The following is a 16,367-nucleotide window of genomic DNA, read 5'->3' as shown; positions in this document are numbered from 1 at the left end:
GTGTGCAAACTTAGATTTCTCTTAATGGGTGCACATTTTTTAGTAGGATGAAGCCAGGGGAGCCCAGTGACCTCCACAGGCTCTTCAGAATCTTGGGCGTTACCAGATACACAGGGCCCTTGAGCTTGTTAGACAAAGGCTGATACAAAACAAGTGCATCAAGACAGAATTTAAAAACAGCAGATTAACTAATAGTAACCCAAAGACCAATGCGTCTGTAACCACATTTTTGTTTATTTTTTAGTGTGTTTCCTTCATGGTCTTTCTTGTGGCTCACCCTATGCAGTTTGTGTACTTGTTGAGAGCTTTTTTTTTTTAATCTGTCTCTGACATTGTTTCTGCTGAACTCAGTTTTTCCGAGACCCTCTCTCCTCATAGGCTCAGTTTTGGCCTGCCAGCCACAGTCCTCCAGTTTCCGTGGTAGAAGAGGCCTAGGCTGCTTCCTGTGGGCCCCCCGCTGGGCAGAAGCATGCAGTGGTATCTCCTCCTGATTTGGGCACAGGGGCTGAGGCAGGCTCCCCTCCCCACCTCAGGTAAGGCCTATAAATCCAGCCTGGAACTGGAGAAACAGAAGGAGGAAGTAAGTCTGGGAGTGGAAGTGAGGGAAGGAAAGGCATGGTTTTCAGAATCCTGTGGGCCCTCATGTGAGAAAAGGCAGCGTCTGGGAAGCAGGTTCTGTTTTGGGTGGCAGATGGAGGCCTTGGGGTTGGGGTGTCTGACTGGCCAACCCAAGAAAGGAAATGGGGAGAGAAAGGAAACAGGGAGGAGGGATGATCAGTTTGCTTGTAGAAGTTCACTCCCATTTCATCGTTCTTTCTTCTGTCCTTGAGGAAACTTCTAGAAAGACATTGTACATTTTCTGTGGATCAAAAATGTCTTCTTCACAGATTCCAGAGAGTCTACCATTATAGACTGAATTTACATTAGATATGGCTCCTTCCATAATAAAAATCATAGACATATGTTTCTGAGGGGGGCACAGATATTGAGACACTATATTATAATTTAATTTGTATGTTGTTTTTTTTGAACCATTTGAGGGTGGAGCTGTACCCAGATGATGGGCGGTGGTCAGTGCTGAGGAGGGTGGTTTTGTCTGGGAGAAACAAGTTTCTCTCCAGTCTTCCTTTCCTTTGGATTTTGTGGCTTTCCTGAAGGTTTTTCCAGGCACCTCAAACAGCAGTCAGACAAACAGCAAGGTTTTATTTCAAGGAATAGTGTGCCCAGCGTAGAACTGGCTGCTGGAAGATGAAGTAAAACAAAAGTGGTGGCTGACAGGGCTTATGTTGTAGGTAGGGAGACAAAATAAGTACATGGAAATAATCAAAGAGCTTGTCATGAAGCTAGATTATAGCAGCATATCCTGAGTGGGTGAAGTGTAGCAGTTATAGTCCATGTGGGGAGTGACAGGATGGACAGGAGACACTGTCATTCCACAGACCAATTCTAGCCTCAAAGCCCTTTAGGATTTCTATAGGAACATTCCAGGACAGCTGTTGACATAGGACTCATGCACATTTTCTCCCCTTCCCTAGGAGCCGTGTCAGGCAGGATAGTAACAATGGGGAACGTTTCTGCAGAGGAAGGTGGCTCTGTCACCTTGCAATGTCGCCTCTCCTCTACCACTGCCAAAGTGACACAGGTCAACTGGGAGCAGCAGGACCAACTTCTGGCCGTTCATCATGCTAACCTGGGGTGGTACCTCTGCCCAGCCTTCAGGGAGCGAGTGGTCCCTGGCCCCAACCTGGGCCTCACCCTGCAGTCGCTGACCAGGAATGATACAGGGGAATACTTTTGTACCTATCACACCTACCCCGATGGGATATACAGAGGGACACTCTTTCTGGAGGTCCTACAAAGCTCAGGTATGCGCTCTGGAGCAGGGTGGCTAATGAACTTTCATCCTCCAGAACAGAAGATGTGTTCCTGCTAAACACTGTAAGAACAGGGTCTTTCAACCCTGGTTCACATTCAAATCACCAGGGAGCTTTTAAATGACACTGATGCTGGAGCCGCATCCCAGACCAATTTAATCAGAATCTCTAGGGGCAAAGTTGGGATGTAATAGATTCTAAAAGCATGCCTGGTGATTCAGATGTGCAGCCAGAATTGAGAGCCACTGTTTTGGGTAAGAAGGGCATCTTATATGTGTTGGTTAGGAAGAACACTTATTAAGGTCATTTGGGAAGGGTTCTCATTTATTGGTTTAAGATTAACCAGGCAAATTAGAATTAGCTTCTGGGGCACCTGGGTGGCTCAGTCAGTTAAGTGTCTGACTTTGGCTCAGGTCGTGATCTCACAGTTCATGAGTTTGAGCCCCACTTTGAGCTCTGTGCTAACAGCTCAGAGCCTGGAGCCTGCCTCAGATTCTGTGTCTCCCTCTCTCTCTGCCCCTCCCTAGCTCATGCTGTCTCTCTCTCTCTTTCAAATATAAACATTTAAAAAAATAAAAAGAAAGAATTAACTTCTAAGTTTTTTTTTTTTTTTATGTTTATTTATTTTTGAGAGAGAGAGAGAGAGCAGGGGAGGGGCAAAAAGAGAGGGAGACAGAGGATCTGAAGCAGGTTCTGCCCTGACAGCAGAGAGCCCAATGTGGGGCTCAAACTCTCAAACCTCGAAATCATGACCTGAAGTCAGATGCTCAATCGACTGAGCCACTCAGGCGCCCCTAGCTTTTAAGTTTTACAAAGGATTAAAACACAGTGTGTGCTAAATGTAAATACATAATAATTTACCTTTGTATGGTACTTCATAGTTTCCAGAGTGCTCTCACATTCATTATCACCTGAACACTTAAACCAGTTCTCTGCAAAGTGGGAAAAGATTTTTGCATCTGAGAAACAGTATAGCAGAGTGGTGATGAGCTCAGACTATGACACCAGAGAGCCTGGGTCCAAATCTTGGTGCTGCTGTTGACCTCAGACAAGATTACTCAGCTTCTCTGTGCATTGATTTTCTCATCTGTGAAATGAAAATAGATGTAACCTTATGAGGTTCTAACATAGGACTGAATACCATACTACAAGAAAATGCCCTGAAACAAGGCCTGGAATGGGGCGCCTGGGTGGCTCAGTCAGTTAAGCATCCAACTCTTGGTTTCGGCTCAGGTCATGATCTCACGGTTTCGTGGGTTTGGGCTCCGCATTGGGCTCTTCACTGACAGCACTGTGGAACCTGCTTGGGATTCTCTCTCCTTCTCTCTCTGCCCCTCCCCCACTCATGCTGTCTCTGTCTTTCTCAAAATAAATAAATAAACTGAAAAAGAATAAAAGAAAAAACAAGGCCTGGAACATGGTAAGTACTGTTAGCTCTGACTGCCAGCCACTCCCATGTCACTATTTGATGGAGGTGGAGGCTGGGCCTTACAGTTGCTCAAAGCAGTAGAGCTGGTTTTAACACAGATGATCCGGTTCCATTAAATTACACCCTCAGAGCTTCTTGCTTTTTATTTTATTTTATTTTTTATTTGAGAGAGAGAGAGAGAATGAGAATCTTAAGCAGGCTCCGCACTTAGCGTGTAGCCTGACAGGGCTTGATCCCACAACCCCAGAATCATCGCCTGAGCTGAAATCAAGAGTCAGGCCCTCAACCAACAGAGCCACCCAGGTGCCCCTAGACCCTCAGAGCTTCTGCCTGTTACTATCGATTGTGTTGGAGATTAAGCTTTATGAGTTAGCAAAATATGTGTAGACTGAGAAGATAAAAGGCTACTTTAAAGTTCTTTTCAATGCTGCTTCTTGGCTGGCTCTGACATAGGTCAATGCTGCATGTGGGGAAGAGCCTATATCCTTTCTGGTTCTATGCACAGCCCGCCGCAGCCCTTCTGCCCCCAGAAGCTGTGTTCTCCATGACTACTTTGCTCCCCATCTGCCCTCTTCCCCTACCTGTGGCCAAAGCAAGAGGCTGAGTCTGCAGTGCAAGAGGAACTCATCCTGGGGAGCTTGGGCTCCCTCCCCCCTGGTACCGTGTGGGTCTATGGGCACTGCCTTGTCCTTAGTGACTGCATTCCTTAGCCACCTTTCCCACAGTGTAAGCCCTTAGAGGGAAGAGGGCCTGCCTCTGCTACACCCTTCTCTCAAAACTTCCCTGCACCCCTGGGATCTGCCCAAGCTCCTAGGAAGGAGGTGGGAATAGGACAAGGCAGCCTGGAAACCCTTCTACCTACAGTACAGCACACATCTGAGCAATTGTTCTGTTTCTCTCTCGCTGTCCTTGGATCAGCTGTCACTCTTTTCAAAACTCCCTTTCTGCTTCTTCTCCTTACACTTTATGTCTTAGTGGAAATTCATTTGTTCATGCTTTAATTCCATATTGCAAATATTTATTAAGCACCTGCTATGTGCCAGGTGCTGAGAAAAAACAGGATAAACCTCCAGAACGTTACTCTCTCCAGGGTCTCACAGATGGAAAAATGTTACAGGTTTAATGTGAAAGGTTATATTCTTTCCCCCCTCTTTTTTGTGCTTTAATTAATTAATTTTATTTTAATTTTTAATTAAACATTTTTTACTAGTATGATTATAAATGTGAAATTTAAGAGGAATGTTCACTCTCTGGGTTTTTTTTTTCTGGATGTTATTTTTTGTTTCATTTCATGATTAGCATGGAAAGTAATTTTGTCGAATAGAGGAAGGGAGTGTTAACAATGGTCTGCTTTGGTTCCAGAGATTAGCCATTGGTTTTACAGTGAGCCAGGTAGATGCTCTTCCTTTCAAGGAGCTGGGCTTAAAGACTCCAGTCCTATGGTTACAGAAAGACCTGGCCAGCCTGCACCTCTGTGCCCTGACACAGAGGCTTCCCTGTGTAATGGCTGCCCTTTGCTTCTGGCTTTCACCCCCCCATCTCCACTTTGTCGCCCCTCCAGTGGCTGAGCGCAGCGCTGGGTTCCAGATCCCACTGCTTGGAGCCATGGCCATAGTGCTGGCAGTCATCTGCATGGCAGTCATCGTGGTGGTCACATTGACCAGAAAGGTAAAGACTGTAGCTGCACATCTCAGTCATGGCCACTCTGCCCCTGCCACCCTGTCCTTTCATGTCCCCTTCCTGTCCAGAGAGAGACCTTGATGTGCTCTCCCCCGCGGCCCTACATATCTGTTTTACGGTCCTTGCTCTGCCTTTCAGTGAAGTTGTTTATGCTCTTCTTCTGTCCCTTTCCTTGTCTGGGAACTGCAGAAAGCCTGGAGCTGTATTCCCCCCCATCTTGCTGTCACCTACAGCTCCTAGTTCTTGCCTGTCCCTGAAGCCACTCCCTAGAGAGTTTGATTTATCTATTGTGAGTTTGCTGTATTTTGGGCATCTACTCGGTACTAGGGATTTTTGTGTGTTAGCTTATGTAATTTTAACAACCTTCTGTGGTGTTGGGCTACTCAGCAGTTCTACAGGATGAGAAATAAACATTCCCCAAATTTAGGGGAAAAAGGTACATGGCAAGATCAGTAGGCTATACATCTTCTGTTGCTCTAGCTTAAGAGGTCATGCAGCTGAAAGAGTGCTGGATGGGGAAGTAGATGATGTCGTGTCTGAGCTCAGCATTGAGGGTGATTACAGGGAAAGTTGTGGAGTCTCCCGGGTCTCCATTTCCTCATCCAGAAAGTGGGGATGATGGTGATTCTACTTGCTCTGTATTACAGAGCTGTGAGGAACAGGTGGCACAGTACCTGTGACAGCCTTGTAAACAACGAAGAATTAGATGAATGTGCTTGTGTTGTAAACTGGTAGCTACTGATTAGGATGAATGAAAGAATTTCTGCTCCCTGTTTTGTCTGCCCTTTTGGACTTTTATTTTTATTTTTTTATTTTTTTAAATTTTTTTTTTTCAACATTTATTTTTGGGACAGAGAGAGACAGAGCATGAACGGGGGAGGGTCAGAGAGAGAGGGAGACACAGAATCGGAAACAGGCTCCAGGCTCTGAGCCATCAGCCCAGAGCCTGACGCGGGGCTCGAACTCACAGACCGCGAGATCGTGACCTGGCTGAAGTCGGACGCTTAACCGACTGCGCCACCCAGGCGCCCCCCTTTTGGACTTTTAAAGCCATCCCAGGTCGCCTTAATTTCAGTTACCAAACATTTGGGGGAAAGCAAGTCTGATTGCCAACATCGTTTTCCACCTCATCCTAGACCCTGCTCCCTTGTTCCTGATTCACTTTCCCCCCAAACTGGGTTCGGCTCAGTGAACAACCCCAGCTCTTCATCCCTGACATTTCTTTCTCTGGACCATGTGCTTGGTGCTGTTATTACTGATATATGTGGGTTTACAGGTACCACCTTATTTTCTTCATATATGTTTTGCCTGTTTTTTCCCCTACTCTTTCTGGCTGTCTTTTGAATTAAGTACTTACTATTATAAAAAGATCTATTTGGTAATTATGCTAGATTTGCTATTCTTTTAGTGGTTACAGTAGATATTACAAATCATACCCCTGACTTATTCAAGTACAGTATAAATTAGTGCTTTAATCAGGTCTTGGATTTTGCAAGAATCTTAGGGCGCATTAACTCTTTTTTACCTACTTTCCCAACTTATTGCTATTATTACCATGTGTTTTAGTTTTATATATATTTTAGACCCTGCAAGAAATTAGTATTGTTTTTAGAGTCACTATTCACTTAGATTTACCCTTTCTGTTGCTCTTTACTTCTTCCTGCATTTCCTGTCTTGTACCTAGGATCATTTTCCTTCTGTCTGAATAATATTGCTTATATTTCCTTTTGTGTAGGTGATGAATTATCTTGTTTTTTTTTTTGTCTGAAAATATTTTTAATTTTTCCTTAATTTAAAAATGATATATTTGTTTTGCTGGGTATACAATTCTATGTTGGCAGTTACTTTCTTTCAGGACATGGAAAACATTTTCCATTGTCTCTGGCTTCCCATATTTCTGTTGAGAAACTATGGGAATCTTATTTTTGCTCCTTTGAAGATATGGCTTTTTCTTCTCATTCCTTTAAAAACTTTCTTTCTCTTTGATTTTCAGCAATTGTACAGTGATATAATTAGATACAGCTGGGAACATGTAGTACTCTCAAGGCGGGTGGCTTGAAGACAGTTTAAAACAGACAGTTACGAAGTACTGGGCAGCATTAAGGAAACCATTAGGAGAAGTGTAGCAGTGTATTGTCACCCCTAGTCTTTAAGGGAAAGGGGAGAAGGTGATTACTAGAATCTGGAAAGGGAGAGATATGTGGAGGGGACCAGCTTGAGAAGTACTGTAATCTTTGATTGAAGGTTATAGCCAGTCTAAGGCAACTATGCAGAGAGAATGCCAGGGGAATATATATATATATATATATATATATATATATATATATATATACCCTCACCTCACTCTCCTTGCCTTCATCCTCTACTGTTGCTCTGCATTGGTTGAGCCCAAACCCAAGCCTGAGGGCAAGGAAGCCTGCTGATGCAGTACACATAGTTCCGTCTTCTTAGGAAACAGAATCAGGTGCAGAAGGCTGGAGAGCAGAGTTGGCGGGTGAACGGATGGTATCCACCCTTGCTGCTCACAGACCTGGAAACTGGGCAAGAGATTTTGACTTTCCAGGGGCGGGTTGCTGGTCTCAGCCTTCTCTCATGTATTCTTGATCTCTCGTCCATAGATAAGCAACACCCCTCCCTGTTGGTTGTCCATCCATATTTATCTTAGGAACACTGTGCTTTATTAGCCATCTTAATAGCCTGGTGGGTCAGGCTGCCATTGCAGTAACTACATCCACTTTGTTTCTTAAGTGCTACCATCTGCCCCTATATCATTTTGGGGTCTCCTCATTCCTATTGCTACTAGGGATCCAGGTCTATAAAAGCATTCAGCCCCAGCCTACAGAGGAGAGATACCACTGTGGTTCCCAATGATGCTGGTGCTTTCTTCACTAGCACATTCTCTTTCACCTTTGTAAAAGAGTGTCCTCTGGATCTTCCCTAGAAACATAATCAGCTATTGGATTTTCACAATTATGTAGTACAGGGATCGACCAAATTTCTCTGTAAAGGGCCAGGTAGTAAATCTTTTAGACTTTGTGGGCTATACCGTCTCTGTTGCAACAGTTCAACTCTGCCATTGCAGCATGAAAGCACCACAGACAATATGTAAATGGATGAGTATGGCTGTGTGCCAACAAACCTTTATTTATAAACACTGAAATTTGAATTTCATATAATTTTCATGTGTCATGAAATATTATTTTTCTTTTGAATTTGTTTTCAACCACTTAAAAATATAAAAATCATTTTTAGCTCACGGGCAGTACAAAAATCTGTGGTAGGCCAGATTTGAGCCATGGGCCTTAGTTTGCCAATCCCTGATTTAGTAGGTTATATTGGGGAAAACTCTGTTTTTTTCTTCTTCTCTACTCTTAACACTGCACAGAACACTTCTAAACAACAGATGGGTGGGTTTATTCCCACACTGACCAATTCTTCTATACCATCTGGGTGTCCTACAATCAATTCAGTTCTGACACTATCTACTTGGAGTTAACATCAGAACCCACACATTAAGGGCTCAGTCCTACAGGACTGCCCTCACTTTCAGACACCAACTGCAAGTCCCAGACTGTCACCTGTACTTCTGACTGACCAACTATAAATTGAAGTTTCTACAACCCCCTCCTTGGATTTGATAATTTGTTGACCGCTCACAGAACTCAGAGGAACACTGACTCTCATTTACTGGTTTGTTATATAATAAAGAATATGATAAAGGATACAGATGAATAGCCAGATGAAAGAGATACACAGGATGAGGTCAGTAAGGGTCCAAGCACAAGAGTATCTGTCCCTGGAGAGCTGGGGGGTGTTACCCTCCTGGCATGTGGATATTTTTAGAAAACTGGAAGCTCTTTGAACTCCATACTTGTGGGATTTTTATGGAGACTTCATCATGTAAGCAAAATTGATTATTAGCTCATGTTCCAGTCCCTCTCCTTTTTCTGCAGAATGGGGGGTGGGGATAAAAGTTCCAAGCTTCTAATCATGGCTTGGTCTTTCTAGTGACCAGCCTCCATCCTGGAGCCCACCCAATGTCACCTCATTGGAACAAAGACACTCCTATCACCAGGAAATTCCAAGCCATTTAGGAGTCCTGTGTAAAACATTCCTATCACTCAGCAAATTCTAAGAGTTTAAGGAGCATTGTGTCAGGAACTGGGGTTAAAGACTAAATATTAGTAGAAACTGAGGATAGAGACCAATATATATATGTTCCTTATGATTTTACATACGTCCATCATTGCATCCTACTTGTCTGAGGGTTTGGGTTCTTTCTTCCTTAGTTTGCCAAAGTGGTGTTGGTATCTCTCTTGACAGCAGTGTATTAGTATTGTCTCCCAGAGTCCTTGTGAGGGTGTTATATCTTAAGTCACGAGATGTGTCCCAATATTGGCCAGTCTCATATTTTGCTTGCCCAGCATGCCCCTTCACTCTGAGAATTCACTCCCAGACATGTTCTCCCATTGCTGCCAGTACATGTTGGCCGTGTCCTTTAGGTATAACCTCTCTCCTCCTTAAGCATTCCTGGCATTCCCTCAGGTACTGTAGGCTGCAGTCTTGCCCTAAATATGGGGCTGATGGCCTGTAGGGGACACAGGTCCTAACAGGGCCATAACTTCCATCAAGGAGAAGTGGGCCATTTTTGTAGCTCCATAGGATACAAGAGAAGCAGGTGGTTCTCAGTGAGCCTACCCAGAGATCCTCTTCCCAAGTCATAGATATCTCTCCTTTTCTAAGCATAAGAGACTTGCACAAGTTTACAATTCAGCCTACTTTGAAGTTCTGTCTCTCTTACAGTTAGGTCCTGTGCCTGGTCTTCAGTGCCAGAGATGTGTTTTTCTTGAAATGCTATCAAGAAGGAGCTTTGACTCTTCACACTTTGCTTCCAGGTGCTGAGAGATCTGAGCCTGTCATGCTCCCCGCTCCATGTACTGGGGAGAATTTAGTAAAAACTACTCAATCCCGCAGTTTGAATAACCACTCTTTTTCCATACTTCGCAAATGTCAGTGATGTGGCACCAGCTCAGATTCCCCTTCCATCTGTGTCCCATCCCATTCCACCACCACCACCAGTGGGGTTCGTATTCCCATCCAGCTGGGGAGGGATCCCTCCACAATACCATCCTGTGTCTGCTTCTAGGGCCATTTCCAGGAGCAACTGTTTTGGATCAGATCCCCATAAATAGATCCTGACATATGAATTTTGGTGAGAGTGATTTACTGGGATGGACTCTCAGGTGAAGAAGGGTAGTGAAGGAGTAGCTGGATAGGGCCAAGGGCAGAAAGCTCAGCCAGACTTTGTCTCAGCTGGAGACTTGACTGCAGCAAGAATTAATTGTATGCAAAGTTGGCTGTACCTTGAGGCAGGGAGCCAGATTTTTGAAAACCCACCTTAGTCAACCCCCAATTCCATATGCTAACCAGAGAGGGCAGGGCCCAACCACCATTCCCCAGAGAAGGGGCAGCTGTGAGCTGCCCACAGCCCATACTCTCAGTGTCTGGGGAATGGGATCCCTGGTAGGATCTAGCAGGTAGGATCTGAGCAGGGTGCCAACAGCGTTCTTTATAGACCCGGAGAGCCCATTGGTTGCATTATTTAGGAGCGTGGATTTTGGAATCAGACAGACCTAGCTTTGGATCCTGGCTGTACCACTTCAGTAGCTATGGTAATATCTATAAAGTGGGAATAATTATGATGCAGCTCTCATAGCGTTGTGGGAAAACATCAGTCAAGTAATTCATGTAAGGCACTTGGCATTTTTCCCGGCATGTATTAATAAGTATTAGTTATTAAGTTCTTGTAATTATTATAGATTTTATTTACCGTGGCACTTTATAATACTTGGTACTCAAAAATATTGATATTGCATGGATGTATTATGACTAAATGAATGGATATTGTTTGCTAAGCAGGTATTGCAAAGAGTTTCCCTAGGGGATCTTCTGTGAGGGAAAAGAGAGATGGCTGTGTCCAGCTCCATAACACTGACTACCCACTGTCTGTCCTCCTCACATCTCCCAGGGGGCAGTGTTTGTCCTCATAGGACCCAGCTGCAGTCTCCCTTCTTGCTCCTATAGGACCACTTCAGCCCCAGGCTTGTTTTTTGTACTGGCAATGACAGAGCCCCGATACACAGGGATTAAATGAAAACTGAGCAGCTGAGAGACCCATCTCAGGAATGTTTACATTTCCCAGAAGACTTTGGAAGCCAAAATTGTCAAGATTCCAGGGCAAGGGTGGCCAGTCTAAGAGTGGAAATGAGAACACACCAGCACCAAAGGTCACCATCAGTTCTTTGAGAAAGAATTGGATATTTATATGTTTGAAATGGATTGGGTTGCATCAAGGGATGTAGCACTCTTTTAGCACAGCATCAGCATGACCAATGATGACCCCTTTTCTTCATACCTATGGTAAGGGTGCAGCCATTGCATTGAAAAGGAATGAATGAAACAGTGAGTGGGAAGAGACCACCTGACTCCTGTGTGTCCTTCTAAGACCATGGCTTCTATCTAGGCCAAGTTCCTCAGGCCTGCAGTGTAGTGCCACCCCTAATATTTGATATTTGTTCATGGTGTACATCCGTGCAGCCTATCCACCCTTCCCGTTAGCCTATATGCGTGCACCGCTGAGCTCACACTAGCCAGTAAGGATGCTATTTCCTCTCCTGGGAAGTAGTAGATGATGGGAAGAATGGGATTTGGTTTTGTGTTTGTTGTTATTTTCCAAGCCTGTGTGTGGCTTTTTGTAATTCTGTCATCCAGACCCGTGGACGCACCCCATGGTGGGAGTGAGTGACATACTTTAGAGCAGAGTCTCCAGTAAGACTGAGAGGGTGTCACCTCTGCAGTTGATGCCATTAGGTGTTTCTTCTGCCATCCTGCTTGTGCCTACTGGTCTTTGATTTCCTTGGCTTAGCACAATCTTCACCTGTGATGCTCTCATATGGGGGCAATGGCTACCTCATACCCTTTGTTTTCCCAAACAGACTTCACTGTCTGTTCTATTTTCCCATAATAGCAATTGTAGCTGTCTGACTATGAGTCCCTTTGATTTGAAAATCCTGTTCTTTTAGGTATGGGCTGAGGAAGAGTGTGTGTGTGTGTGTGTGTGTGTGTGTGTGTGTGTGCACATGCCTGTGCACGCGCATGCATGTGTGAACACACACTTTTCAGTCCCAAAACATATATTGAATGTCTGTTATGGGCTCTGAGGTTACAAAGAGGAATACAGCATAGATCCTTCCCTCAGGGAGCCCACAGTTTGGAGAAGTAAGAGGGGTAAACAGGTAAGTTCTAGACAGCATTGCATGTTACAACAGAGAACATCTAGAGAACAGGAAGAATGTCACTCTCACAGAAGGTCAGGGAAGGCTTCTTGGACAATGTGCTATGGAGCTGAGTCTGGAGGAAAGAGTAGACAACTTTTTGGAGATCATATAAAAAGTTGGGGGAGGCAGAAAACAGTGCATGCCATTCGAGAAGCAATAAGATGAGAGGCAGCCTGGCTGAGGAGAAAGAGCATGGCCTGGACCCAAGTCAGAACGGGGATTGTCCTTGGGTAAGTGGCTTCACCTGTCTGCATATGAGCTCATTCTAAAGCAGAAACTTCAGTAGGGTTGTTGCTGAGATGACATGAAGAAGCTAGCCAGTACGTGCTCATAACAGCTTCTGAATAAATGCTCCCTGCCTGACACCCAGGCCGTATGCCAGGAGCTGGCGTGTTGAGTGGGGATGCACCACAGGTGATGAAGCTGCAAAGGTGAGTGTGACCAAATCACCAAAGGTGTTTTGGGGGGCATCACACACAATCTTCTGCAGGGAATGTAGTGAAATTATGGACTAACCTACGGTGTTTTACAAACCCCTTGACATCCACCTGCAGCCCCTCTAGGAGATTAAGCACCCTTCAGTAGGCAAGGGGAGCCATCCAAGGGCTTTAGGCAGAAGCATGGTGTGATCCAACTTCCAGTTCTAAATGACCACTGTGCTGATGGCCATGTGAAAGTTGGACCAGAAGAAAGAGGGAGTTCAGAGGTAGGCGGGTGCTGGAAGCACAGGGCGAGATAAGACGTGGGGGTAGGAATAGAGAAGAGGGAAGTGATTTCAGACGGACTTAGGAATAAAATTGGTTGGGAATTTATGGCCGATTGGAATTTAACATTAGGCTTCTGGTCATCTGGTGCTGTGAACCAGGAAAGAGAACATAGGGACAGGAGCAGGTTGTTGGGGAGGGAACATGATTGTCTCATTTGAGACAGAGTGAGTCTGAGCTTGCTGTGACTGGCCATTGGGTGGTCTGGAGCTTGGGGCTGGAGCCCGGGGTAATTTGGGTAGAGATCTGGGAATGTTCAGAGGGCAGATGGTATTTGTAGAGGTCCATATACATGAGGTGACTCAGAGAGAGTGTTCAGAGTGAGAAAAAAGAGGGCAGAGCTTGGGGAGTCCCTTTATTTGGGGAGCTAATGTGTGAGCAGGAGAAAAGCAGGTCCGGCTGAAGGTGAAGGTGGGAGTTTGCAGGAGGAGGAGAACCGGGAGAGAGTGATACTGTGGGAGCCAGGGAAAGAGAACATTTCCAAAAGGAAGAGGTCAGCAGTGTCAGAGGCAGTAAAGAGAACAAGAGAATTGAGACAGAAAGCTGCTTCACGGGGTGTGGGGCTCACTGCATGTGGAACAAGGGTGGTTTCACTGGAGTAGTTAGTACTGAAATCTAGCTGTGATGAGGCTGAGAAATTAAGGGTTAAGGAATTGGTATTGGTAAGAACACAACTTTGCTTGTGTGCGTGCGTGTGTGTGTGTGTGTGTGTGTGTGTGTAAGAAAGGAAGAGAGAGATGATTGTAACTATGTATCATGTTGGGGAATAACTTCTGAATGACATCCCCTCCTCCTCACTTTGTAGTTTGTTTGTTTTCAGAAGAAATCTCTCAGAGCCCATTCTTCGGAAAGTGGCCTCAGGAGAATGCCTCGTGAACAGGAGGGATGGAGTGCCGGCGTTCTGTCATCTGCTGGAAGCTGCATCCAGGCAGAGGCTGTGCCCGTGGTCTTCTGCACAGAGCGGAGGGGAGATGACTGTGCCGAGCCACATGAATACTTCAACGTCCTGAGTTACAGGAGCCTTGGAAGCTTCAGCTTCCCAGCAGAGACCAGTTAGCTCCCAGAGGCATCGTCTGGGAGATACACTCCTGTCTCTGCTATTACAGGTGGATGATGTACAAGGGTCTGCAGTCTCCATTATTGCTGCGTGTGTGGGTGTGTATGTTCAGTTGAGTGAATGAATGTCATTCTCTTCTCCACATCTCCTCTGCCTTTCCCTTCCCTGGTGGCAGACCCAGAGTGAACAGCTTGTGTCTTGATTATGAATGCAAAGTTAAAAAAAAAAAATAACTTGACCTGGTTTGAGCGGATCTTATGGCTCTGAGAAATGCATTCCCAACAGGAGCACTGGGCAGGGCTTTGGGCTGTAGTTTTGTGATGGATGATGATGATGATATGATCATCTCATTTGTCATGGTCATTTTCATCAACATTCACACATTCAAGGCATTTTATGAACAAGGCATGACATGGGCATGGGCTTCCATGGGGCGATTTGGGCATGACTAACCCACCCTCTCAGGTCTCAGCCTTTATAAACCTTAAAGTTAAATGGGGTGATGACATTTGCATTAAAGGTAGTAAGAAGACAGGGAGACAAGACATGCGTCTTTGGGAAGAGATGTGGTACAGGCTGAGGTGGTCAGGATAGGCTTTGTCTGGGGCAAAGTCCTGGGAGGATGGAAGGAACAGTGAGGCTTATGTGGTCAGAGCAGGAATTTTGTCCAGGGAGGTCAGAGAAACCGAACAGAACTACTGAAATTCCCACGTGGAAGATCCTGGCACCAAGGGAGCCAACAGGGCTTCACATTTTACTCCCTGAGAAGCTAATTCAAGTCTCCTTTTGCTGGGTGCGCTTGGAGTCCAGGGATGGGCTGCAGCAGGGGACCCCAGGTCTTCCAGCTGCCCGCTGGGGGGGCTGCAGCTTAGCCCCTGGCCAGGATCCACCTTTTCTCTGTCAACCCACCACGGAGCCTGTGAGGAAAGAATCTGTGTCCACCAAAAGGAAAACCTGGATTTTTAAAAAAGGGACTCTTCCTAGGAGGGAGAAAAAAGAGTGATTGAGGGTTTAAAAATGAACACCCTCCCACTAGCTGCTCTGAACCCTTAAATTCACCCTCTGACCTCTTTGTGCTGGGCTTTGGGTGGCATCTAAGTGCGAGTTTCTGTTTAGCTGACAATCAGGCCTTTATCCTGCCATCACCTCTCTTATAGGATTGAGGAGGAATGCTGGGCACGGAGGTGACAGATTTTCTTTCATGGGCACAGGACATGAGAGAGGATGTGAAGCTAGGCTGTCATTTGCCAACAGCTGAAGTGAAGTATTGCTCTGCTCCCTAAGTAGGCAGGCTGAGCAAGAAGAAAATTCAACTCCTACTCCTTGGATTTGTATTTTTATTTTTCTCGCTTCTCTACCAAATAGGTATGTACTTAGGAGCAACGAGCCCAAATCTGTCCGGAGTGCTGAGTCCTTTGGAAGACAGACAGATGCATGTCAAATGCTGCTCTGGGCCATGGCAGCCCAGCACATTCTTCTTGCCGAACTAGTGCAAACGGCTTGGGAGTAGAATACCATTCACGAATTGGAAATGAACTAAGACGTACTGACAAAAGGGAGCTACAGTTTGCTTTGGAGGAGACATATATTGAGGTCAAGGCTGGACTGAGTGTTGGGTGTTATTTAACATGATTATAGTGACAGGGAAATATCTACAAATACCATTTGGATGGAGATAAAAATACAAAAGAACCCATAGATGCTATAAATGGGCCAGGTTGCTAAAATGAGATTGAATTAGACAGAAAATAAATTTTCAAGTGGAATTCACTGAACTAGATTTTCCTTGGAGAACCAGAGAAGACAATTCCCTAAAAGCCAGATTCCTGGACAGGTGTCCTGTCCGGTGCGGTAGCCATTCTCCACAGGTAGCTGTCGAGCAGGTGAGATGTCATAGTCTGAATTGAGATGTACTGTGCTGTAAGTATAAAATGCACACTAGATTTTGAAGGCTGGTTGTGTGTAATAAAAACAGAAACTATCACGTTAGTAATCTAAACATATTGATGACATGTCAGAATGATAGGATTTTGGATATTTTGGATTAAAATATGTTATTAAAATTAATTTCACCTGTTTCTTTTTAATTTCTTAATATGGCTACCGGAAAATCTAAAATTGCATATGTGGCTCCCATTATATCTTGATTGGGCCATGCAGCACTAGACTCTGGACCTGAGCACAGCTGGTACCAGGGAAGGGTGTCCATCACTGATTGGTGGTCTC

The 16,367-nt window shown here is 45.1% G+C and overlaps 1 protein-coding gene across 4 annotated transcripts; it reads left to right on the top strand.

Annotated features, from left to right (window-relative positions):
• Positions 1 to 351: 351 nt before the first annotated feature.
• Positions 352 to 16,208, top strand: TIGIT (T cell immunoreceptor with Ig and ITIM domains). Of its 4 annotated transcripts, XM_086675376.1 has the most exons (5): positions 352 to 533; positions 1,536 to 1,865; positions 4,865 to 4,971; positions 13,890 to 14,190; positions 15,507 to 16,208. In XM_086675376.1, the coding sequence occupies exons 1-4, from the start codon at positions 470 to 472 to the stop codon at positions 14,139 to 14,141; spliced, it is 753 nt and encodes a 250-aa protein (XP_086531502.1). In that variant the 5' UTR covers positions 352 to 469; the 3' UTR covers positions 14,142 to 14,190; positions 15,507 to 16,208. The 4 variants fall into 4 exon arrangements, with proteins under 4 accessions (XP_086531502.1, XP_086531504.1, XP_025769783.1 ...); XM_086675378.1 differs by having other exon boundaries at positions 13,908 to 16,208; XM_025913998.2 differs by having other exon boundaries at positions 13,890 to 16,208.
• The last annotated feature ends 159 nt before the right edge of the window (positions 16,209 to 16,367 follow it).

Source organism: Puma concolor, chromosome C2 (genome assembly GCF_028749965.1).
Source record: "Puma concolor isolate L17-30 chromosome C2, mPumCon1.1.hap2, whole genome shotgun sequence".
Classification (NCBI taxonomy): Eukaryota; Metazoa; Chordata; class Mammalia; order Carnivora; family Felidae; genus Puma; species Puma concolor.
This window is presented reverse-complemented; position numbering and strand designations above follow the sequence as displayed.

Coding starts and splice junctions, on each gene's coding strand:
- TIGIT (XM_086675376.1), top strand. CDS start 470: ATGCAGTGGTATCTCCTCCTGATTTGGGCACAGGGGCTGAGGCAGGCT. Junction 1,866..4,864: donor GGAGGTCCTACAAAGCTCAG/GTATGCGCTCTG, acceptor TCGCCCCTCCAG/TGGCTGAGCGCAGCGCTGGG. Junction 4,972..13,889: donor TGGTCACATTGACCAGAAAG/GTAAAGACTGTA, acceptor CTCACTTTGTAG/TTTGTTTGTTTTCAGAAGAA.